The following is a 25949-nucleotide window of genomic DNA, read 5'->3' as shown; positions in this document are numbered from 1 at the left end:
TCAGGGGTCAGAGGTACACGTCTTATATGCTTGAGGCTGAGTTCGATACCTGACACCACATGACCGAGACTGCATTGAACGGTCCTGCCCAGCTGGTTGATTATCACCAGGGGAACCCCCCTCCAACACCAAATGATGATCAGCTGTAATGAAGTTTTTGTTACATGCGATAAAAAGAAGTTGGGCAAAATCTCATCACCTATGTTCTAACTTTAATGGGCAATTGAGAGGCGCTAGTTAGGATTAAAAGCTATTTAAAAAAGAAAAACAACCTCTTTTTTCAAAGAGCACTAATTTTCCCTTTGTTAGAGGAGAGCAAGCTCTTTACGAGCAATTACCAGCAGGTAATGACTGGAATATAGCCATCTCCTTGCCTGGCTGCAGTTCCTAGGTGGGACCAGACTGGCATGGAGAGAACGAACTCCAGGCACTCAACGGAGCGAGAGTTTCTGCTGTGGGTGTCACGTTCTCCGGTGTGAGATGGCCTTACCTTCCACGTACTCCATTACCATGCACAGATGGCGCCTGGTTTCGAAGGAGCAGTACATGCTGACCACGAAGGGATTCTCCGCAAATGTTAGGATGTCTCGTTCCACAAAGGCCTGCTGGATCTGATTTCGCAGGATGAGGTTCTGCTTATTAATCTTCTTCATGGCAAACCTCTGCCGGGATTCTTTATGCCGAACAAAGTAGACAGCCCTGAAAAAGTGCACAAGAGGGGCTTGAGAGGAAGAAAGGAAGCTTCGAGGTACAGTAAACCGTGAGACCATTAAGTTCCCATGGCAGCCAGAATTCAGCTCAACAACTGACAATGCTGGATATCAGGACCCACCTTATTATATCACACAGACTTTTGGCTAACTTGATTCTCTGGGAGGAGATGGAGGGAGATTTAGTAACCCCTAGCACAGCTCAAGGCTTACTCCTGAGTCTGTGCTCAGCGATCAGTCTTGGCAGTGATAGGGGACCACATGTGAGGCTGGGGATGGGAGCAGAAGCAGCGGCAAGCAAAGAGAGCCTTAGTTCTTATACTACCTCTCTCTCGATTATTTTAAACTGTCTGTAAAGTTCACAGTCCACATAGAGGACATTAAATTTCCCTTCATCACAAAGGAAGGAAAGTAACAATGTTCAGAGAGAGCTATTTTCCAATAGGTAGCTGATACATTCAACTTTTCCATAAATAAAATTCAACACAGAATTCAAAATAGGAAATAATTAAGAAAAGCACATACATATCAGGGGCTCAATTCACCTCCATGGTGAATTACAGGGGCTCAATCCTTTCTAGCATTAGCTATAGGTGACATACTTCTCTTCCCTGACTGACTGAAGCAAAAGTTTTCTGTTATGGAACCTTAGGGATCTGCAAAAACAAACAAATCAACACCCAAACCCCAAAGGTTACCAGAGGGATTGGCTACCTAAAAATTTAGAATGGGAGAGATGTCCAAAAGAAGAGAAGATAATAAAAATCTAGATTCCTGTATTTATATGCTTCTAGTTTTTGTTTTACATATAAAGAAGCTGAACATGGAAAAGAGAAATGACTTATAGCTGTTTTAAAAAGGCAATACATCAAAGGACTTATAAATGTGGATATATACTTAGCTTAAATATATACTTATATATGTATACATACATATATGTAATTTAACCTATATATATATACATATATACTTAGGCTAAATTAAAGTGTTGAAAGTACATTTTTAAAATGATTTTTCTACTCTGACCAACTTTGTAGTTAACCACCTCACTCATTTACTTCTGAAGCAGATTAGAGACTTTTCCAAATTTCTTTTCTTTTTCCAGTTGCTGACTAGACCAAATCAGGATCCAAAGAAAATGTGTGCTTCTCCAAGGAAGACAGTGGGAAAGAAACACAGAGAGTAACCTGATCTCTCCTTAAATATAACTTCAACATTGGGGGAAAAGTGTCATGGAGAGGACATTTTTTAGACAAAGAATATAATTTTCAAATGAAGTTTAGAATTTACATTGTTAAAAAGAAAATATAAAGCAAATAGTTTTTACAAAAGTAACTGCCTATTCTTGAGTCAACTAAAATACAGCATAGTTTCCATCCTTCTTAAAAAGTTTAACATTCAAAGTGTGCTTTATATATACTAATTATAAGTGTATGTAGATATAAAATAAATATATTTAATATTCAAATTTTAACATCAGTGCTGAGGTCCTTTACACATATGACTTGAGGAACTTCACTCTGACTTTAGATAGTCATAAAGTTGCCATTTTTTTCCAATCAAGCATTAACATATTTTTTGTTTTATTTTTCCTTTGATACTTTCATATTTAGGCTCTGTGATTCATAATTCTGCTAACAGCAGTGCTTCAGGTGTGCAGTGTTTCCACATCACACCTCACCCAAAGAGTCAGTGTTCGCCACTAGTGTTCCCAGGTACCTCTCACTCCCCTTACATACTCTCGGGGCACACTCAATTCTGCAGCCCAACTTCAGGGACAGTTACATGAGCCCTTTTAAACTACCTTACTGTGTCTTTATATGAGACCTATCACTGCGTATCTTTTTCCTCTCCTGCAGACTAACTTCACGGGGCATGATAATCCTCTAGTTCCTGCCTTGCAGCAGAGAGTCTTTCTCTTACAGAGTGGCATTCTGTTGTGTATATACACACCAGACTTTCTTTATTTGCCCATCTGTTTGGGGGCCTATGGACTGTTTCCAGATTTTGTCCAATGTGAATAGCACTGCAACTTCTGACATTCTCATGTATGGTCACTTAGGGCAGATGTCAAGAAGTGGAACTTCTGGGTCACTGGAAGCTCAGTTCATAATTTTTGGAGAAGTGTCCACACTGTTTTCCATAGAGGCTGAACCAAACAACACTCCCACGAACAGTGGATAAGGCGTCCTTTTCCCTGTCATCCCTAACAGCACTGGTTGTTCTTGTCCTTTTGATCTGTGCCAGTCTCACCGGTTTGAGGTGACAATTCACTGCCATTTTCATTTCCTTCATGACAGACTGATTAAGAGCACTTTTCAAAAAGCATATAGTATTTTTGAAATTTCAAAAACTTTGAAAGTTTGATCAGCATGTCTTTGAGGAAAGATTTGTTTAGCAACTTTCAAAATTTTATTGGGTGGGGTTTGGATTTTTGTTTGGGGGCCACATTCATTGAGGCTCAGGGCTGACTCCTGGCTCTGCACTTGAAATCACTCCTGGCAGTGCTTGGGGGACCATATGGGATGCTGGGGATTGAACTCAAGTTGGCCACATGCAAGGCAAACGCCCTACCTGCTGTGCTATCTCTCCAGCTCAAGGCTTTGTTTTGCGATGTTATGTTCTATAAGTGCCTTATAGATCTTAGTTATTAGCCTTCCTTTAGGTATGTGGGCATCACCATTTCTTCTATGAATAAATTCTCAGAAAATTACTGAGAATATGAAATGAAGGAAGAAAAGAGATACATATTTTATAAAAGAACAAAAGAGAAAGATGTTTCAGGTTTAATCAGTCCAGCATAAGGACTGGATGTCACTTTGCAAGTAAAAAAATGACTCCAGTGGTTATTTTCAGATATTCAGGTCATAAAACTTGATTTGACTTGTACTTAGGACAATCACTTTGTCTTTGGGGACATATACTTCAACCAAATGAAATTAATCCTATAGGTAACTTGAGATATAGAACTGCTTCGGAGATATGTATCTTGATTGAGCTGCAAAAGTCAACTAGTCATTTTCATCTAAATGTCCTATAATTGGATTTTTGTTTGTTTACTATTACGTCCTTCATTTCCTGAATTGTTCTACTGCACTGGGAATAGTATTCTTGGAGTTTATAGTATTGTGTCAGGTTGATAACTGCTTATTTAGTAATAACTGTGTCCCTCAAATAGGCCTTTTCCCCATCCTTTTAATTAAATGTTCCAAACTGACTTAAGTCAGTGTGCAAATACACACACACACACACACACACACACACACACACTCAAAAAGAGAAGGCAAACTGCATCCAATAGACCACTTAGCTCTGTTCGGCAGAGTTGAGCCTCCCTAGGCTGTAACTCTGAACATTTCTCCGCTTCCTTCCGAAAAGGCTGATCCTGTCTCATTTACTTACACAGACTTCCCTGTGAAACGGGAAAACCCACGGGTGGAAAAATAATGCAGGGGGACAGGTACCCAGGGAACCAGGCTCTCACCGAGCCAAGCTTCACTCAGCCATGCAGAACTGAGGCATGTGGGGGGAGAAATGGAGTCAGACACTGTCAGGAGCGAGAGCAGAATGAATCTGTCCTTTCGGGAGTATGAATGTCTAATGCACATAAAATTATGCATGGATCTGAGAGCCCACTGCATGAATCCGTGTGAGCACATCTGCATGTGGGAATGAGAGTTGTGCGTGCGTGTCAGAGGAAAGCTGAGCGGAAGGAGGGGAGAGGAGCGGAGAGGGATCTCTCTCAAGGTGCAGCATACGTGTCTCTGGAAAATGACCACCCCTCCCTGCGAGGGATAAAAAAAACCAATGTGCTCGTCACATTGAAATGGTTTCCTCTTTTTTTTAAATTGTTTTGTTTTTATTTTAGTTTTTGGGCCAAAACTGGTGGTTCTCAGGGCTTATTTCTGGCTCTTTGCTCAAGGATCACTCCTGGCAGGGCTCAGGAAATAATATGGGGTACCAGGGATTGAACTCCGGACCAAGATTGTACAAGTTATGTGCTAACTCTGCACTACTTCCCCTGCCTCAACAAATGGTTTAACAAATTATGAAAACTTTTCATCAACTTTATTTTTTCATTTTGAAAATATTCAAAGTTGTCATTTAAAATCCAGGGTGGGGCTGCCGTGATAGTATAGGGGGTTAAGGCACTTGCCTTGCATGCTGCTAACCGGGGTTTGTGTCTCAGCACTCCATATGGTCCCCAGGGCACCGTCAGGAATGATCCCTGACCACAGAGCCAGGAGTAATCCCTGAGTACTGACATCTATAACTCATTCCCACCTACTTTTCCCAAAATATCCAAGAGGAGAAAGTCCTTGCCAGAAAAGTACTTATCTCAATGGAGATGGCAAAAGTTAGAGTACAAGGAGAGAGGGTGGGGAGGGAGAGAGGGAGAGAGAGGGAGAGAGAGGGAGAGAGAGGGAGAGAGTGAGCTCAAAGGGATAGTATTTGTTTTACATGCAGGAAGCCTGGGGTCCATGCTTGGCACTGCATGGTCTCCCAGCACTGCCAGGAGTGACCCCAGAGACTCTAATGCACATCAAATTATGCATGGATCTGAGAGTCCAATGCCTTTTTTTTTTCTCCTACTAGTTAAGTGGACATAATATCATGCAGTGATATGATTACGGTGAGAAGAGAACATGTACTGGAGCACAGAATGCCCCACGGTGCTGGGCACGCAGTGTTTGTTTTTCACAAAATGCTAAGTCAGAACGAAGGAGGTCTAACTTCAAGCCAGGTAAGAACCCAACCTATGTTCAACAGAGTATGGAAATCATTTGTTCATTAAATCAGCAAACTGATGTTACAACACAAACTGTCAAGAGAACGATGCGGAGAAAAGCATGACAAGTTAGACTGTGAGATGCAGACACTCTTCTGAAGGAGTGGGTCAGTGCCCTGCACGGCCAGGGTTGGAGGAGGCACCGAAGCCTCTGACATGAGCAGGGGACTCAGAGACACAGATGCCACAGGAGCATCACACAGCTCTGGTTTAGCTGCTCATGAAGGGATCTATTTCTTCAGCCAATTCACAAAGCCTGCAATGGGGAGACGGGAAGCTGTAGCTCCACTGAAATTCCAAATTAAAAATAATTAAAATGTTGGAAAAAAAATCTGTCACAAATGTAATGAGAGATTAAATCTGAGAAGAGCAAAAGGGTGGGGGGGTGGTGAAGAAGTTTTGGCAGGCTGGCAGAGCCTACAGGAGACAGCTTGTGAGCCCATTAATGACTTGGCCTGCATCCTGGGTGTTTACTGATTCACAGCTTGTTTAACTTCTTGTATATTCCCAACCATTCCCCAAAGTGTGATATACCTCATCTACTATACAGTGGTTTAATTGCACTACAAATGAGTTTACACAACCAATTAGAACTCCAAATACTGCAAAGATATATGCCTAAGTTTTATAAAAGTGGTGCTTCACAGAATGTCCTATTACAGAATTTTGCCCCCAATAATACTGCTCAAATCCAGAGACCCTCTAAAATCAAGGTTTGCTCTTTCCCCCAAAGAAATGTTCAGAAAACCTGAAAAACTAGAAAGCACTAAAAGTAAGCAAACAGGGAAAAAAAGTAATCATAAAATTAAACCCACAAACAACTATAGGATATGAAACAATTTTCTTTGGTGGAAGTGTTTCAAGGAGGTCCTTGAAGAAAATAAAATATTGTATAAATAAAACATCAGAAGGCACACAGAAGTCACAGCAAGTAGTTTGTCATTTAACATAACCTAAAACAAAGCAGTGAGGCATGAAAAAGACTCACAAATATTTAAGTTCCTCGTAAATTAATGGCGTGGAAAATATTAAAGGTTACAAAAATGTAAGGGGAGACATCCCCTGTGGAACAACAAATCTCACTTTTATCTGATCTGCTCAGATGTGTGATAAATGTGCACTAAATGTCTCTGGCATTGTTTATAGCTCCTCATAGACAGATGGATTTGGGATTAATATTTAATTAAACTGGAGTTTTGGGGTTGCCTACAAAGAATTGGGACTTAGTTTGGGTACTAATTACTCTTTCAAACTTTTTCTTAACAACTCAGAAGAATTCTGTCAGCATGACCCTGTGCCAAGAAAAGGAACTCAGGGGTCCATGAACAATGGCGAAGGAAGGGGATATCACTAATGTGATGGGGTGAGAGTTCAGAGTTCAACAGAGAAGCAATTCTGCTGTCATCAAAAAAATGCAAAGAAATGTGTTACACCAGCTTTTCCACCAGCCCTCCCATTTAAATACTTCTCTACACGGTTGACTGATAGTTATATGGTCAGACAGAATAAAACTGTCTCATCCTAAAGTAGTAATGTTACTTCAGTAGTTTAATGATCATATGTATTTATAATATATGTATACATAATCAATTATTAAAGTTTGTATTATTATTATGTCACTGTCACTGTCTTCACTGTTGTCATGTTGTTCATCGATTTGCTCAAGCGGGCACCAGTAACATCTCCATTGTGAGACTTGTTACTGTTTGTGGCATATCGAATATGCCACAGGTAACTTGCCAGGCTCTGTTGTGCAGGTGGGATACTCTCAGTAGTTTGCTGGGCTCTCTGAGAGGGACAGAGGAATTGAACCCAGGTCGGCCGTGTGCAACACAAATGCCCTACCTGCTGTGCTATTGCTCCAGCATACTTACTTACTTACCTACTTATTAATTATGTATTATTAATTATGTATTATTATTAATAATTCTGGACTGGAGCGATAGCACAGCGGGTATATGTGCTTATAAATTATATACACACATATATGTAAATCTCTAAGTGTATTTGTGCATGAAACCAAGAGTCAGGTAGTTCTGAACCCAAAGGCTCAGAACAAAAAAGGCTGAAACAGACATATAATAAATTTTCTTTCCTGTAGAAATCTTCCTCTATGGCCCTCTATAGTAACTGTCAGGTCACTAATAAGTATCCCAATGGAGCATCCAGTGAAGAAATGAGTGTAGCCACACATTATGCCTGTCAATGAAGGAGCACAGATCTGCAAACTCAAGTCCCTGACGATAGCTATTCGATACAGGAAAAATGTGAAGGCCCGATTCCTCAGACCCATCAGGGGTGCTAAGATGCAGTGCCGAGTTTTCCTGAATTACTCACCCATAGGCTCCATTGCTGATCAATTTAATTGTTTCAAAGTCACTTTCCCGAGGTTTTCTTCGAAGTTTCAGGGACGCATTAGAGCTCTTGGAAACAAAACAAGGAAGTGTTAAAAAAACCTCTGAAATCCAAGAAGATGATTTTAATACAAGATAAATAAAATCTGAAGCATGAGCTCTGCTGTTGAACATGCTGAAATGCAGGATTCCAGCAAAGACACCGGAGAGAGAGCCTGCAAGATCGATACCCCAGGGCAGGCCACTGTTCCTGACACGGCCTCAGCCTCCTCTAAAGGAACCTACATTTCCAGGCCATGAAGGTGCCCGCCCGGCTTTTGAAATGCCCCAATTTTAATTTACCTCTGGAAGTGAACTCAGGTGAGTATTGTCATAGCAAATTTGCAGTGTCAGTCCTGAATGCCGACATACCCTTCTGGTTCCAGGTTTCCAGAAAAGAATGGGCTGGAGGCTAGTGCCTGGGCTTGTAGGGAACAAAGCCTCCCTGCCCCAACCACAGCTACTTTTCATTCCTACGGGCACCCTGCGAGCTTGGGAATGGTCATGAGTGACACCACCAACATAGAACACTTGTTTTCTTCACTCCACACATAAGTCTTACCATGGTTTCAACAGCCCTTTTCAAATAGAAACTACGGTTAACATTTCAATAGGCACTTCTGTTGAAAGTCAAAGGAGAACAAGAAATAAAGAAATATTTAAAAAATTTTCCATCCTTTGCTCTCTAAAGCCCATGTTCTTTCTTATTTTTTTATTTTTTTGGCTTTTGGGTCACACCCGGCGATGCACAGGGGTTACTCCTGGCTCTTCACTCAGGAATCACCCCTGGTGGTGCTCAGGGGACCATATGTGATGCTGGGATTAGAACCCGGGTTGGCCGCATGCAAGGCAAACGCCCTACCCGCTGTGCTATCGCTCCAGCCCCCCATGTTCTTTCTTGATCGTTCTCTCTCCCCCCCCCCCCCCTCTCTCTCTCTCCTTTCTCTACATGTGATCTCGCCTCAATATGTATTCCTCTTTTTCTTTTTGTTTTTGGGCCATATCCAGCGATGCTCAGGGCTTACTCCTAGCCCTTACAATCAGGAATCAATTCTGCAATTCTGGCAGGCTCAGGGGACCGTATCGCGTATTGAGAACCAAATCTGGGTCAGCTGTGTGCAAGGCAAGCAAGAGCTCTACCTGCTGTACTACTGCTCTGGCCCCTCTTTTCACGTCTTTGTAAATTTTGTCCAATAAAAAATATGCTGCTTCACTTAAAAAATAAACAAACAAAAATCCAACAACAACTGAACACACCACTTTCTCTCATGCTCCATGAGTCACTGTACTGCGCAGGGAACGGTCCCGAGCACGCTCTATACAGTAAAGGATACCCTTCCTGCAAGTTAGGACACAACTCTAGGACTCAGAGATGTGTGTCATCCTCCTCATGCTCTTACCTGTCCTCCTGCTTTTCCTTGAAAGACTGGAGCACCCAGGTAAGGCCCCACTCTCTGTCTGCCCGAATTCTCTCCCCATCCTGACTGACCTAGCATCCACACAAACAACTTGCCCAGCACTTGGGCCTCTGGGGCAGGCAACCTCCTCAACCCAGACAACCACCTCACTCCTTTTTTTGTGCTTGGCTTCTGGACCTATTTACAACCTGCCCTGATCCTGTCACAGAAAATGTAACTCATGGCTGGCACACTTGTTCAACCAACCTCACTGTGATTATACTCTACATTCGGACCAACAAGGCCAGGCACGCAGCCCTCTCAATTCTCAAACTCCTCCCTTCCCTTCCTAACTGATCTCATTTCTATTGACAGGTGACACCCAAGTCATACAAACCTCCCCCTCACATCTTCCTGACAATGAGCAGCTGGATGGCTCTTTCTGGTTGTCTCAAAGGAATGGCAATTTCAACACACTTACAACTATGACAGTGATGCTGATATAATGAACAAACACAGCCGGCAAGTGTTAATGCCCATCATGCAGTGCTCTCCTTAATACCGGCAGTTCTCACTCCTTTGCCCTTCAATAATCTTTTACTCCTTTGCCCTTCAATAATCTTTTCTTTTTCTTCTTTTGGATTATAGGCCACACCTCATGGTGCTCAGAGATCACTCCTGGTGGGCTCAGGGAACCATATGGGATGTCAGGGATTGACCATGAGAAGATCACTTGCAAGGCAAGCATCTTACCTGCTGTACTAACTTTTCTACCCCTCTATAATATTTTCTATATAATTTGAGATATGAGGAAACTGAGGAAAAAGATTCTGGCAGCTCATAAAAGGTGGAACCAGGTGGGTAATCCCCGCCATGTGACTTAGACACAGCCATGTTCTTAGTCTCCAGGGCCACAGCTCTTCCTGAACACCTCTAGCCCACTCTTCCCTGGGGATCGTTTTGAGTCACAATCAGGGAAAAAAGCATCAGATCCAAAGCTGCTTCCCTGATTCTGAACCACTGAAGTCATCTCTTTTTTGTTTGTTTTTATTTTGGGGTGATGCTCAGGGCTTAGTCCTGGCTTTGTACTCAGGGCTCACTCCGGGTGGGCTTATGTGGTTCTGGGGATGGCACCTGGGTCTCCCATATGCAAGGCAAGTGCCCGACCCGCTGTCCTATGGCGGCTCCAGCCCCTGAAGCATCTTCCTAACAGGATTCCCTACGGGCACCCTGCCTGCTTCCCTCTCCCCACTGGCTTTCTACAATGCAATCAGAAACCTGTTTTTATTTTATTTTTTTCCCTTTTTGGGTCATACCAGCGATGCACAGGGGTCACTCCTGGCTCTGTACTCAGGAATTGCCCCTGGCAGTGCTCAGGGGACCACATGGGATGCTGGGAATTGAACCCAGGTCGGCCACCTGGAAGGCACATGCCCTACCCACTGTGCTATTGCTCCAGCCCCAGAAATCTGTTTTTTTTTTAAAAGCAGATCTCTGAGAGGTTAGCTCCCTTCCCCCACCTACATTCCAACTCCCACATATACGTCCCCCACAGTCCAATCGCCTCCCATTTCTCTTTAAACAAAAACAAATGAAAACGAATGATGAAGTGAGTGAATAAGTGAAAACTGTGCCCAGTTTTATTCAAGCCAGACTCTCTGGCCTCCTATTCATTATTCCCTATGCATCTGCTCTCCAGGGTCAGTCTTTGCCCACATTGTCTCCTTGGCCTAGAACGTTCCCTCCGGTCTTCCTTGTCCTGTCAACTTCTCCCACCTTAGCTCCAGCATCATTTCCTTGACTGGGTCTTTCTGGCCCATCAAGACCAAGGTGGTTCTGTGTCATGTTCTAGCAGCACATGTTCTTTTTCCTCAAAGATCTCATTCAGCTGTATCACTTTCATTGTGCATGATTTCTTTTTTACTAATGTGTTCCTCTCTGAAGGGAGAAACTAATGTTGTATGCCTAGTGCTTTCCACACAAAAGCACAATAAATATTTGTTGAATTAAGTAATTAACACAGCCCAAGATCTCCAGATGCTGTTACCCAGAAAAGTCAACATCATATTTCATCACAAAAGAGACTTACACTCACGGATTCATCCGTTTCTGGGGTTTCTGCTGACCCGCTGTCATAGTTCCCCAACTGAGCCATTTCTAAATTTAGAAAGAGAAAAGAAAAGTTAAACAACTGCATAAAACAGGCCAGCTTCCATTATGAGAAAAGACGACAATGCTAAAACAAAAAAATCATTTTCTGGGCTGGAGAGATAGCACAGTGGGTAGGGCGTTTGCCTTGCATGCGGCCGACCTGGGTTCAATTCCCAGCATCCCATATGGTCCCCTGAGCACCACCAGGGGTAATTCCTGAGTGCAGAGCCAGGAGTGACCCCTGTGCATCACCGGGTGTGACCCAAAAAGAAAAGAAATCATTTTCTATTTAAAAAGAGAGAAACATTTCTAACAGTTGAACCTCTATCTTCAAGTTTCTGTACAGGCAGATATACAGACCTAAATGTCACACTATGGTGAGGTCTACCACAGCTGCACAATACTAAACATGCGTAGGTACCTCTCCTTGTTTTCATTTCCTCAACAGTATAGTATATAGCAACTATCCACAGCATTCACGGAATATGAGGTATTCTGAGCAATCAAAAGATGATTTCAATAATATGAGAGAATGAATGAGGTTGTACACAAGTATTACAGTTGCAGAGCAGGGAGTGATTTCTGGAACCAATGCCTTCCAGAAACTGATGGACCTTGGACTCCAGTATTTCCAAGGGGCAATATTAAATAAAAATGACCGAACACTTTAAACAGTTTGAAACTGTTCATCTCATTCTCTTCTCTGGAACCTCATTTTGCCAGGGAGGTAGAACTACACACAAATACTTGAGCTCTGCTCTATTAAGCAGGATTCATGGCGAACACCCTCAGCACAGCTCAGCAAGAACTTGTGGGTGCAATGACTGTGCTTACGTTGAAGCAAGGCAAGTCTTCCGAGCTCTTTAATTCTGTAACAGAAGTGGAACTAATACAGAGGAAGACAAATTGCAAATGACAGCACTTGTGGTGGTGGTGGTGGTGATAGAGGGGACCCACAAAACACTGAGTTCATAGAGTAAAGGCTGGAGTTGCTAGAGTAGGCTGAGGTGGGGAGAGGGGAAAGGGTAAAGTGGGTGAAGGTACAAACTTTGAGCTTACTAAGTCATGGGGGCCATAGAGATAGCACAAGAGGCTGGAGCAGAAGCTTTGCATGCACTAGGCCTGGGTTCCAGCCCCAGTACCAATGGACCTGATCCCAGATCAGCAAGCCAGAAGTGCATCCTGAGTATGCCAGTGTGGTCCTGTCAGTTCCCCACCCCCACCCCACCAAGAAGAAAAATAAAAACCTGCAATAATAAATCATGGGGCTTACAGCATGAGACTATATTAACAGAGGTGAGCCATGAGAAGCTCAGATGTTAGGGACATCTGCTCATTTCCCCAGCTGAAAATCTGTATGTTACTAATAGACAGCCCTTCAAATTTAGGCATTCTATATCCAGGATTTTACCACTCAACATGTGTAGTTAACTGAATCCATGTATGCATAAGCCTAGAATGTAAAAACAACAACAATGACAACAAAAACTATCTCAGAGGTACTGCACAGTTCACTGTCACTGTCACTGTCATCCCGTTACTCATCGATTTGCTTGAGTGGGCACCAGTAACATCTCCATTGTGAGACTTGCTGTTACTGTTTTTGGCATACTGAATACACCTCGGGTAGCTTGCCAGGCTCTGCCGTGCGGGTGAGATACTCTCGGTAGCTTGCCGGGCTCTCTGAGAGGGGCGGAGGAATTGAACCCGGGTCGGCCTCGTGCAAGGCGAACGCCCTACCCGTTGCGCTATCTGTGCTACTCAAGGCCAGCTGGACTGTCTCGCAAGATGTGAAAGCTGCTGAGACCTAAAAGGTGGAAAGACAGTTCACAGGGGTGAGGGCTAGAGATCAATCCCCAGCACCACTAATACTGCTAGTACAGCCTTGAACACCCCTCGTCCCACCGGGTCTGAGCAACACCACAGCCTCTGCCCAAGCACAGCCAGGCTTGCACCAAATACCCATTAGGAGAGCCTGGGACTGAACACTGCTGGGAGGCCCTGTAAAATAAAGGCAATTAAAAAAAAATCTCATCAAAGCATGTCAACTAGAATTAGTGTGGTGGTCATTCTGCAACATAGACAAATATAGAGTCATTTATGCTAAGTATCTGAAACTAATACAACATCCTGTTACTATGGTGGGTATCTTACTTAAAAGGTAATGCACCGACTTCAGCTGGGTGATGATTACCAAGTGGTTGCTACCATCCCTTTGGCGAACCGTCCTTGCTCCCTAAGAGACACCCTGCCTAGTACACTAAGAACTTGAAATAGATCAAAAAAGGAAGTGCAGGAGTGGCCCATTTGTAGAATAAAACTTTGGTTACTATCATCATCCCACTGATTGTCAAATTTCTTGAGTAGTCTCAGTAATGTCTCCATTCATCCTAGCCCTGAGATTTTAAAAGCCTCTTTTTACTCGGCCTTCCTGACAATACAGCATTGGAGGCTCTTTCAGGGTCAGGGGAATGAGACCCATCATTGTTACTGGTTTTGGCATATGAATACACCATGGGGAGCTTGCGAGGCTCTCCCATGTGGGCAGGAAACTCAGTAGCTTGCCAGATTCTATAGTACATATATATTACATATAGATTACATATAGGTTACTATAGCTTTCCAATTACCTTAAAATCTTATCTCTTCCAATGAACTATGGGAGATGAATAAATGTTATTTATCTCAAAGTTTTTCTTGAGGATGATACTTAACAATTTATATAAAGTGCTTAGTACACTGAGTAATAGAAATTAAGTACTCACTGAATGTTGGCTTTGTACTTTTGTGTGTATGTTTCAGGAGGGGGGGATCCAGGTACCAAAACCCAGATATTACACATTAAAGACAGGCACTCCACTGCTAAGTCACGACTTGGGTCTATTATTACAGCTACTTAGTTCGTACTGTCGATTTTGGGCTGGATGCTACATGCTTCACACCTACTGAGGCACTGCTCTGGTCACCTGGTCAAAGACTATGGCATTTAATCTTCAATTTAGAGCAGAATGAGCCTATGAGTCTATGTACGGAAATGAGACACTCAATCTACTTTACTACTTGTTATGATTTTTTTTTTTTGCTTTTTGGGTCACACCCGGCAATGCACAGGGGTTACTCCTGGCTCATGCTCTCAGGAATTACCCCTGGCGGTGCTCAGGGGACCATATGGGATGCTGGGATTCGAACCCGGGTCGGCCGCGTGCAAGGCAAACGCCCTACCCTCTGTGCTATCACTCCAGCCCCTTGTTATGATTTTTATAGCTCTTGAGAAGAGAGATGCTGGGGCTGAAGAGATAGGATGGTGGATAGGGAGGTTACCAGCCTTTTATACAACCAACCTGGGTTCAATCCCCGGCACCCCACATGGCTCCCTGAGCACCACCAGTAGTGAGCACAGAGCAAGGAATAAGCCTTGAGCACTGTGAAGCATGGGGGGTAAAAAATAAGTAAAAAGAGACAGGTTTTCAAAAAAAGGAAAAAGGTGTTTCTTTGACAGTTAGATAGGCGTTACCCCTGATTGGGAAGGTTTATAGGTTCATTCTTGTGGATTTTTTTTTTTCAAAATGGAATATATACCATAACAAGTTAAAGCACTTAGTTATATATTTTTGTTTGCATCTGAAAATGTTTCTTATAATTTTGCATTGTACATTCATCTCATATACATACAATATTTGGGGGGAATTACATGGAAAAAATATAAAGAAAAAACAACCTTGGATTGCCTTTAAGTAAAAATCAGCAAATTCTAGGTTGGAAAATAACAGGTGACCCTGACATTCCCACTTTACTTGAATTTCTCAAAGAAAATGCAAAAACAAAAAGCCAGGTCAGGGCAAATTATGCACTTTCTTCACCTTGTTAAGCGATTTCAATATCCTGTATAATCAGCATTTTAGGTTTATGAACTGGGAGGTAAGCTAAATATCTTCCTTTTGGAGGTGTTTCAAAGGACAGGACACTTTTAATACTGTTTAAGTAAAGCCATTTCAGCAACTATAATGTATTAAGTATTCCTCAATGCTAGGTAATGGAGACGAGCTCATATAATCCTGATAATAATGCTGTGAAGAGATATCATTATGGCCCCATTTTCATTCCAAGAACACTGAGGCAAGGCTCCAAGGCAAGTCCTTGTGCACTTGTGGGCAGCCCCAAACTCCCTCAAGACCCTCACTCTTAGCCTCCAAACCTCAGGTCACAGGAAAATGAGTGAAGAGGTTGGTAAGACAAGGACAGAGATACAGATGGGAATTTTTGTTGTTAGAGTCCCATGATGATAACAACAACAACAACAACAACAACAAAATGGTTTAGAAACTACTGTCAGACCTCCATGAGGAAAGTTAAAAATCAAGATTACAAGGCCCAGGGATAATTCTGCACCACTTGTCAAGGATGTCTATGCATATGCATTTTTTTTTAAAGAAGGACACCGTGAAGGTAAAAAGAGGGCCACGGATGATTCACCTCTGAAGTTCCATCCATAGCATTCCTGGCCTCGGTGCCAGGTGGGAAAGCCAGGAAGCCCTCAGCCAAGCTGCCTGCAGGGGCTGACACAACTTTAACTACACCAGCGTGAAGAGTCACCCTAATATGCTTTGACAGCCTCCCCCGTTCCAATTATTCTCATAAAAAAAACAAATTAAAAGATGGTTCTGTTTTAAATAGAATTTCTGCTAAATAACTATTATCTGGGAAATACATATTATTTGTGAGCAGTGGGTAGTAATGGAATGGAACCAAGAGTCAGCTTTTGAAGCAGGAAGCTAAGGCATCATTTTGTAATGCCTGAAGAGATTTTTAAAACTCATCTAAATACCATTAAGCATCTGCCCTTTTTATTTCATTGATTTAAACCATTTCTGAAGACTCATGATTCAAAAAGGTAAAGATGGTAATTTAAAAGCCATGGGGGGAAAAATCTCTCCCCAGGGAACTTTTCAGAAAAGCAGCCACCAGTCTCTGATAAGTGATGAATCCGTGGCGGCACTGCTTTCAGTACAGTCTCCATCTATCTGGCATTATCTCTCGTAAGGCATGCATCATTTCACTGGCAGCAAGGAGGCGGGGGCTACAGTGGGAGCGCAGGGCAGAGAGTGGCAGGTTCCCTGGTCTTAGATGGGGAAGATCTCAGCCAACAGTCGCCATCATTACAAACAATTTAGCAAGACAAACACTGTTGGTGAGTCCCATTTAATGAACCGGGGAGACAATTCCGAATGAGAGATTTTGAGTTTTTCCTGGCAGTGCATAGCCTCAGTGTTTTAAACGACAATCCCAAACTAATAATGAGCACAGGGGGAGGGGATGGGGCAGGGAACTGTTTACCAAAAATAGATTTTTAGAAGATCCCTTACAAGTGCTCTTCTCTCCATTTTAAGCATTAGACTCTCTTTAAAATTTCAATCAACCATAAGTCCTTGTATAAGCTTTAGGACATTCTTTTCCCTACCAGCTCTATTACTCTTTTTCATTCTTTTGGGGAGACAAGTAAGCAAAGAAAAAAATCTATGTTACCCAAGCTGTGTCTAATTTAACCTTCAAAGTAATCTACCATCAGTTATATTCCTCTTCTACCAATTTAAATGTAAATGGCACTTCTAAATTAATAATTTGTATTAGAAACTTTTCAGAATAAAAAGTAGCCTTGTAAAGGGCTCAACTGAACTTTGCAGGAGAAAAACTCCTCAGAGGCAGAAACGGAAGCCTTTCCAGGACCCTCTGACAGGAGCAGGGAACAGGCGGCTGGGATTTCAAGGCTTGCCCCCCTCCCACAGGCAGACACAGAGTGCGACATGTCTTCCAGCTCCTTGGGACTCAATTTGCAACTCTTTCCTTCCAAGCACAACTGGCTTTGCACATTTAAGACTTTCAGCAGAGCGACAGCACAGGAAGAAAACAAAGACTGGGTGCACACAGCTCTTCCATTAGGCCACGGGGCAGGCATGTAGAATTAGTCAACCGAGGCACTCACCTTCCAGGGGATCCTTGTTGAGCCCCAGCTGACTGATGATGTACCTGGGAATGTCAGTCTTGATACCCTGCCCTTCTTTCGCATGACCTTCTGCTGCTTCCAACAGATAGTAAAATTCTTCAGGATCAAATTCCTAGCGGAAGACAAACACAGATGGACACTTCTTGAGCCAAATGATCTGTCTGCCGTTTTATTACATAAATTTGATTCACAATGAAATGGCTGTGGGTACACAGTTGTGGGTTACTTATGAAGAAAGAAGGCAAATAGCCTTTATTTAAAAAAGCACATCATTTTTGCTTTAGGTTCAAAGTCTATTCATAGTCAAAGGCAGTTCAATTATGTACTTGGTAAGCCCCAAACGATGATGCCTTCTAATTTACTTGCAATGCAACTCTAAAGTCTGACAACTCAAGGGATGGCTATCTATGAACAGATAGTTTATAAAACTTTTTAGCAAAGTTTTTAAAATATAGGAATCTCATCAGAAGGTTCCGTTTTCTTTCTGTAGAAACAGCTACAGAAGAAATTAAGTCAGACTATGTTTCTTCAAAGGTTGTGCAGGAAACTCTTCATACAAAGGAATCCAAGAAATTAGGAAGAAAAGTCTCAAAATTGTTGATGAATTCTAAGTGCTACTAATACTCACACACTATGAAGAATAAGAACAGGGAATATAAAATAAATGCTTCCAATGACCCCTATTATTTAAGAGTTGGTAGTACATATTTCTTAAGTATTTTACTTAAGCTGTCTGCTTTTTTGAGAAATACGAATACTTAAACTCATAATCATCCTAAGTGCATGCAGTGAATTTGTGCATTAAAAATGACCATGCTCACAGATTTAAAGAAAAGCTGCTATTTTCAGTTTCGAGATTATCTTCCAAGTGTTTTCCCCATTCTGGTGAATGTTGCCCAAATGGGCAATGGTGGGATTTCAACATTTCACCAGACCCGAGTCCCCAAAGAAAACTTGCTGCACATGGAGGAAAGTCAAATCAGTGTCATTTCAGTAGCCCTTAGAGAAATCTACAATGGCAGGCTGGTGAGGGGCCTGAGGATGTGGTGGGGAAGAACAAGGCCTCAGCTCCGAGCTCCACTTTCAAGGGAACCACCGGGAAAGTAGCAATACCGTTGACCTTGTGAAGCTCTTTCTGTCTTGGAGAACCTCTGCTTTCACTTCTTCCTATTTTGCTTTGGAATGATCAGGATCAACATTGATTTTTCCTCTGTAAGGGAATTACTTTTCGCTTAGTTATTTGCTGCTTTCCCCAAAAAAAAAATCGGCATTTTCTTCAAATCAAGCTGTAGGAGAACACACATATGGTGTTCAATTCAAAAGGTCAATGAGAAAAGTGTCTGCCATAGAGGCAGGCTTGGGGCTGGGGGTGGTGGGAAGGACATGGGGACACTGGTGGTGGGAAAGGTACAAGTGGCGGAAGGATGTGTGTTGGAACATTGCATGACTGAAACCTGACCATGAACAGCGTTGTAACTGTGTATTTCATGGTGACTCAATTTAAAAAAACGAAAAGATACTTTCCATGTTGATCCACTTATATGCAAACGTCATGACCTCATTTTTTCTAACACCTGCATAGTATTCCATTGTACAGATGTACCAGAGTTTCTTCAACCAGTCATCTGTTCTAGGGCACTCGGGTTTTTTCCAGATTCTGGCTATTGTAAACAGTGCTGCGGTGAACATATAAGTGCATATGTCACTTCGACTATACTTTTTGGCTTTTCTGGGATATATTCCCAGCAGTGGTATTGCTGGGTCAAATGGGAGCTCAACCTCTAGTTTTTTGAGAATCGTCCATACTGTTTTCCAAAAGGGCTGAACTAGCCGGCATTCCCACCAGCAGTGTAGAAGGGTCCCTTTCTCCCCGCATCCTCTCCAACAGCGGTTGCTTTTGTTCTTTTGGATGTGTGCTAGTCTCTGTGGTGTGAGGTGGTGTCTCATGGTTGTTTTGATCTGCATCTCTCTGACGATTAGTGATGTAGAGCACTTTTTCATGTGCCTTTTGGCCATTCGTATCTCTGACGTTTGCATATAAGTGGATCAACATGGAAAGTATCATGCTAAGTGAAATGAGTCAGAAAGAGAGAGACAGACATAGAAAGATTGCACTCATCTGTGGAATATAGAATAATAGACTATAATACTAACGCCCAAGAATAATAGAAATAAGTACCAGGAGATTGTTTCCATGGCTTGGAGGCTGGTCTCTCATTCTGGGTAACTCAGGGAAGGGACCACCAAGTAAAATGTGGTTGGAGGTCATGTGGGGGAAGGGTGATGCGGGCCGAATACAGACTAGAGACTGAACACAATGGCCACTCAACACCTTTATTGCAAACCACAACACTTAATCAGAGAGAGAGAACAAAAGGGAATTCCCTGCCATAGTGGCAGGGTAGGGTGGGGGGAGACGGGACTGGGGAGGGGGGGAGGGATGTTGGATTTACTGGTGGTGGAGAATGGGCACTGGTGAAGGGATGGGTTATCGAACTTTGTATGGGAAAAACATGAGCACAAAGATGTATGGATCTGTAACTGTACCCTCACGATGACTCTCTAATTAAAAATAAACTAATAAAAAAAAATAAAAAAAACGAAAAGAAAAGCTCAATGGGAGATGCAACAAAGAACAAGTCTTCCTTCCATCTCCTCTGCCTTTTTCTCCTTACGGGCAGAGGGTGTTCACTTACTTTATCCTTCAAACACACTCCTTCCCAACTGATGTTTGGGTTTGCGGGATACTGGCCATGACGGACAGTCCATTCCCCCCTGCCCCTATCTTTTTCCTCAGGAGTTTCCCTCTTCACAGTCACATCTATATATGTACGAGGCTGTGGACATTTCAGTAGCATATAAAGCTATGGATGCCAATAAAAACAAGGGCAAAATCAAAACAACACAATGTATGGTTCTGAAGTGCTGTTCTGTGTGTCAGGTTAAAAATACTTTAAAAATGAGCTCTGAGTTTCTGTTTATGCTCCTTAAAATACTACATTCGAAATTTCATATCTGTTCACCATATTGCTTAAATCTCAAAATACATGAAAAAAAATTTGAAGCAGGAAGATAATCACTTTTGGCCAAATTGTATGAACAAAGAAAATACAGTTGATAGGATAAATTCATCTTTAAAAATCTTATTTCTTCAGGTCTAAAGAGATCTTGTACTATGCCACTAACCAAAAGTTTCAAGTGTTAGATATCTCTGGTTCCCTTCACTCTGCACTTTTTAAATAAAAAGGCACAGTGTTTTAAAATAGCTGTATCATAGTAATTATATTGAGATAAGGTCAACTACATGATTTCAAGATCATCTCCTAGACCAAGATCTCTAAATCGTGATGATTTCAAGATAATATTACATTTTGATTCAGTCTGACTAGAATGTGATAGGACTATCACTTAATATAGCACACGTTCTATTATCCTTGGGCAGTAGTCAGGGCTTACTTCTGGCTATGGGGTTCCAGGGATAGACAAAAGTAAATCATTAACACCTCATTAGAAACACGGCTGACACCTTATGATCCCCTTGCACAGGTGGCCTCTACATGCAAGGCAAGCACCCTGTCCCCTGTACTATCACTCTGCCCCCAAATTCTATAATTCTTAATGAACACCAGAAAAGGTAGGTGCTATTTGAATATCGTTACTGACAGACAAGTTGTAATTCCTTCTAACTCTTTCTATTTAGTGTTGATTTTTGAAGTCAACTAAACTGGAGCTTTCTGATAATCACTGCTTCCTTACATTGAACAATAAATAACAGAATCCGATTCAGGCGCTACTTACCAGGCACTCTAATAACCGTGCTGGGCGGGCAATCACAATTAGAATCTTTCGAACAAGTTGTTTAATAAATGCCAACTCTCCACTTTCTGAACGATCGTGAGCCTGTAAGGAAACAAGGCAAAGAATGATGATCCAAGGCCACCCCATTAACTAGAAGGCAAAATCAGCAAAGCATGCTAATTAGATGACTACAAATATTCAAAAAGTGATTTTGAAAATACTTTTACAAGATTGATAATGCAGATATTATATTATCTATGTAAATGGACACTATTAAACTTCTCTATCTGCAAAATGACTTTATTAGCCAAATTTTAATTGCAAAACCCTGATTTATTCTGTGTTAAGAATCAAATGTTAGGGCCTTTAATGTGAGCCATGAATGAAGGAAACATTAAATGTTTATGACATATTAAATACATAGTACAAGTAAGAGTGGAGAGTGATGAGGAATCTTGAGCTTCTAGGAACATCTTAAATGCATGAAATGGCTAATATAATGAACCGCTTTTGTTATCCTGGGCATTTAATATAGTCATGAAACAGATTTTACACATGCAATGCCATAAATACGTATATTAGTTATTCATAACATGTAAGAGAAGTGCAGTGCTTACTTCAAATTCGAGGTGAATAATGCTTATACTTGGATAGATACATATTGATTCCATTTCACATGCTGAATAAATAATACCCAGGAACTCAACTCAGTAACATTTAACGCACTTACGATCTTGTCAACTTTGATTTTACATGTAAAATACAGGCAAAAAATAAAATCCTGAGAACAAAGCTAAGTTTTTTAATAATCATTTTAATTTTCTATAATTTAAAAAAATGACATGTGTATCAAAAGAGGTATGAAACTACTTTATTAAAAATATTTCAAAGCAAACTGTGCATGCTCACTTTTAGGCTTAATTTTGAGGTGTTTATGATTTACTGTTTTCTAGAAATTCAAACAAATCAAGATGATGTTAAACTACTTTATGTGCACTATGTTAAACTACTTTATTAAAAATATTTCATAGCAAACTGTGCATGCTCACTTTTAGGCTTAATTTTGAGGTGTTTATGATTTACTGTTTTCTAGAAATTCAAACAAATCAAGATGATGTTTGTGCACTATGTTATCATTTCATAGACACAGTAATAAGCATCTAACATCACTCCAAAAAGTGTTTTATCCTAAAAATCACTAGTGACAACATAAAAAGAATCTGCAGACTGAATCTATAAAAATGATTATACTTAGCAATAATATGGCAAATGAACTGAAGCCATCAAATCAAAGGCCATGTCCCAAAATATAGGGAAAGAAACACAGAGAGACAAAGGAAAGACATTCAACTTTAAAAGGAAAAACACAGGGAAAATGACTACTGGTGAATAATTACAGAATAAAGTTAAAAGAAAACTAACTAGCAAATAGGACTTTAAGTCCAAGTAAGCAGGGGAAGCCAGGGTGATGTGGAGAATGAGTGTGTGTGTGTGTGTGTGTGTGTGTGTGTGTGTGTGTGTGTGTTTGGGAAATGTAAACTGTATTTTTTTTAAAATTCTGGGAACTATAATGAATGTCAAGAAATACACTTGTGTGATTTCTTTATAGTTTATCCTTAACCAAAATTAAACAGAAAAACTTAAAGCTGGTGTAAAAGCAGACAAACAAACAAAAGCTCCAAACACTGAAGTTTCAAATTGACCAGGACACTGGTATTCAATAGGTCAGACATGGACATTTTCTTTAATATTTACTACTTTATAAACTTGGGAACAAAAAGAAAATCTAAAAAGCTTGAATGTGTTTGGGTGGCCCCTTTGAAAGGAAACATAACCTCTATATCTTAGCCAGGAAAAGTTTGCACAACACATATCCCCATCCAAATACTGTAAAAGTAAGCAGTCCTTTCTTCAAAGTTATTTTTCCTACGTTCTTCTAGGAATGATCACTCACAAACAAGACCAAGACATATGAGTTATATTCATTCAGATAGCATTCTATCCGCCAACTGCCGGGGTTAGGGGTAAGGGCGAAGTTTTGTTAAACCAATAGCAAATACAACCTCACACCAAGTAGAAGAGAAATTGCTTCAGCAGCAAGCTCCAACACTCATGGATACCCTGTGTTTGGATTTGAAGCGGTGGCCACTCACACACGGAGCCCCAGATCTGAAACTAGGTTAGCGCTTCCTATGTATTTTATTTTCTTTGGCTAAATACACTGACGCGAAGGAAAAGAATAGAGACATAAAAGCATTCATCTAGAATTGACCTAGACCTCGGACTTTAAAAAGGCATCAGTTTAAATCAGGCTGCTCAAACCTCAAGGGGCCTGGGCCTGGGCCTGTAGAATAGTGACAATGGAAAAGAGACAAATGACAAGGGAGACAGGCACACAATGGCACAGCAGGGAACCAACAACAATTGCATCACAGGCAAAGCAAAGCAAGTTCCCATAATAGGACTCTATGTAAAAGGGGCAAGTTTCCCTGTGACCACTTAGCTCCAAACTGGGGGAGCACATTGTAAATGTGATTCTGAAGATAGTTTTAATTTTCACAAGAGAACTGAGGAAAAGGTCTGTCTGCAACCAGAGAGCAATCTTATTCACCATCCATCAATGCCTTTTATGTCACAAGGAGAGGTGGTTGGCTAGGCCAAAGAGAAATTTCTCTAAAAAATATACAATTTTCATCTATTACAGGACCCATTCAGATGATCTTTGCCACCCTAAGATTTTTGTAATTTCCATGAAATATCAGTCTGCCAAGTCTGTCAGACAGAAACAAAATTAAGTGGGGGATTTCAATATAAATAGCTTTGGATATAGATTCTACCCTTTTCAGGTAATGTCTGTGAAGGAGTGAAAAGCACAGGTCTACAACTGGTAATTATGGTGATATCCTGGGACTGAAATGTGGAATTAAGGAAGGCGTACCTCACTGAGGCTGACTACAGCGTTCTTCTCTCATCTGTCTCTTTTGTTTCAAAACACACCATTTAACAAATATAATTTTCAAGGTACTTGTGAAAACCACACACACTGTGTTTCCAGCACTTTCTGGTAATTGATTTGATTACAAGGAACAACAAATCAAGAGTGCTTGATGGAAAAGTCATAATAGATCACGATTTTGGCATGCACATATAAACGCTTTTCTCTTCCCTCTTTCATCATTTCAAACAAAAAATAAAAGCAGGCTTGGTGCTGAGCATAAGGAGTTAATGGTGATCTGGATATGGTCCTCATCCCTTGCAGAGGTCACTCAAATATTGATGAAGGGAGATTCCCCTTGTCTCCTACAAGCACTACAGTGCAGTGTGGTTAAACGCATGCCAGCACTCACAGGCAGATGGAGCCTCTGAAGACACTTAGCGATCCCAGCACTTACATAGACGCTTGAATTCGAGGAGCTAGGACTGAGGGACTCTGCACTGGATAGTGGTGACAGACTTGAAAGAACTGGAGGAATATTTGGAAGTAAATTGAGGGTTTCGGACATGGTTTGATAAATTCTAGCTGACAAAGAGGAAAGCCAAGAATAACAAAATTCAGCTCATAAAATGCGGAATCTATCTTATGTTGAGTATGGTTTGTTTGTTTGTTTTTTGGGGGGGCGGGGGGCTGTCTAATAAGAAAGCTATTTGGTAGGCAAGAGGACACAGGCCTCTGAAACCAGAGAAAGATCTCCCAGTCTTAGAAATGGATGAGGATTAGAACTCTGTCAACTCCATGGGTCTTTAATCCAAGGCAGCCAACAAGGTCACTGAGAGAGTGAGAGGGACCAGAAGATGAAGACTGACTGCGGGAAAATTGGTATTTCAGAAAAAATGCATCGGATGGAATGCTTTTGGAAGAGGCAGAGAGGAAATGGTCAAGGTGCAAGAAAGAGGAAGACAGTGCCTTAAAAGGGGGACAGGGGAAGGAAGAGGGCTTTAATGTTGCCCAATGCAGTCATGTTTCAGTCAAAGAAACTTATTCCAGGAAAACACCCCGAGAAGGCAGCAGAAAAGGATATCCATGAGGTTAGTGAGAGGGGTCAGTAGCTGATTCACTTATGACACTTATGATTCACTGACTCCTGTTACACAGCACACACCGTCCTAGGGGAACAGGACAGACCCAGTGTGTTCACACAGACCCAATTCCAAAGCAGCGCTACTCTTAGAGTGGTCCAAAAGTAGAGGCCCGAACACACTGGGTGGGGGTGGGGGGCGGCATTCTGCTCAATCCTCAAGAGTAAGTCTTGGGCAGCTCTTGCAGCAATTCAACATTGCTGGGAATGCCCAGATGCATGGTCACTTCTAGAAATTAATTTTCATCTTTATTTACAGGAGAAATGGTCCATGACAAATTAGAAATTAACAACAAAAAAACAAAAGCAGCATGTTGTCCCCAAAGGTAGAGAAACAGGGTCTCCTTGGGGTATAAGGGGATGAGGGAGGGATTGAAATGTGAGAACCAGGAACAGGGGAGCAAAATGCTGCTGGGAAACTTGGAGAGAAGGGGAAGAAAACCTGACTGACAGAGAGGGATCTTCTCATCCTTTCTCAAATAAATGAAGCGGGCCCAAGGACAAAGGGATTTCTAGGAAACAAGGATGTTAATATTTCCCTTCTGTTTCAGGCACTTACTAACATATTCCGGTTTAGAGAAAACCATCACTGTTGTTATGTTTACTGGGGCACCATTTTTTTTTTTTTTGCCCA

General features: G+C 41.6%; 1 protein-coding gene across 11 annotated transcripts in view; it reads right to left on the bottom strand.

Moving 5' to 3' along the window:
* MAST4 (microtubule associated serine/threonine kinase family member 4) overlaps positions 1 to 25949 on the bottom strand; it is a 668112-nt gene that overhangs the window by 47063 nt on the left and 595100 nt on the right. For all 11 annotated transcript variants that reach the window (XM_055123954.1, XM_055123957.1, XM_055123955.1 and 8 more), the window contains 5 exons: positions 21240 to 21341; positions 17421 to 17553; positions 11379 to 11446; positions 7837 to 7922; positions 491 to 699 (listed from right to left, as the gene is read on the bottom strand). In XM_055123954.1, the coding sequence (XP_054979929.1) occupies positions 491 to 699; positions 7837 to 7922; positions 11379 to 11446; positions 17421 to 17553; positions 21240 to 21341 (598 nt within the window). The remainder of the gene's footprint in view (positions 1 to 490; positions 700 to 7836; positions 7923 to 11378; positions 11447 to 17420; positions 17554 to 21239; positions 21342 to 25949) is intronic.

The sequence above is a fragment of the Sorex araneus genome, chromosome 1 (genome assembly GCF_027595985.1).
Source record: "Sorex araneus isolate mSorAra2 chromosome 1, mSorAra2.pri, whole genome shotgun sequence".
In the NCBI taxonomy this organism is placed as follows: domain Eukaryota; kingdom Metazoa; phylum Chordata; class Mammalia; order Eulipotyphla; family Soricidae; genus Sorex; species Sorex araneus.
This window is presented reverse-complemented; position numbering and strand designations above follow the sequence as displayed.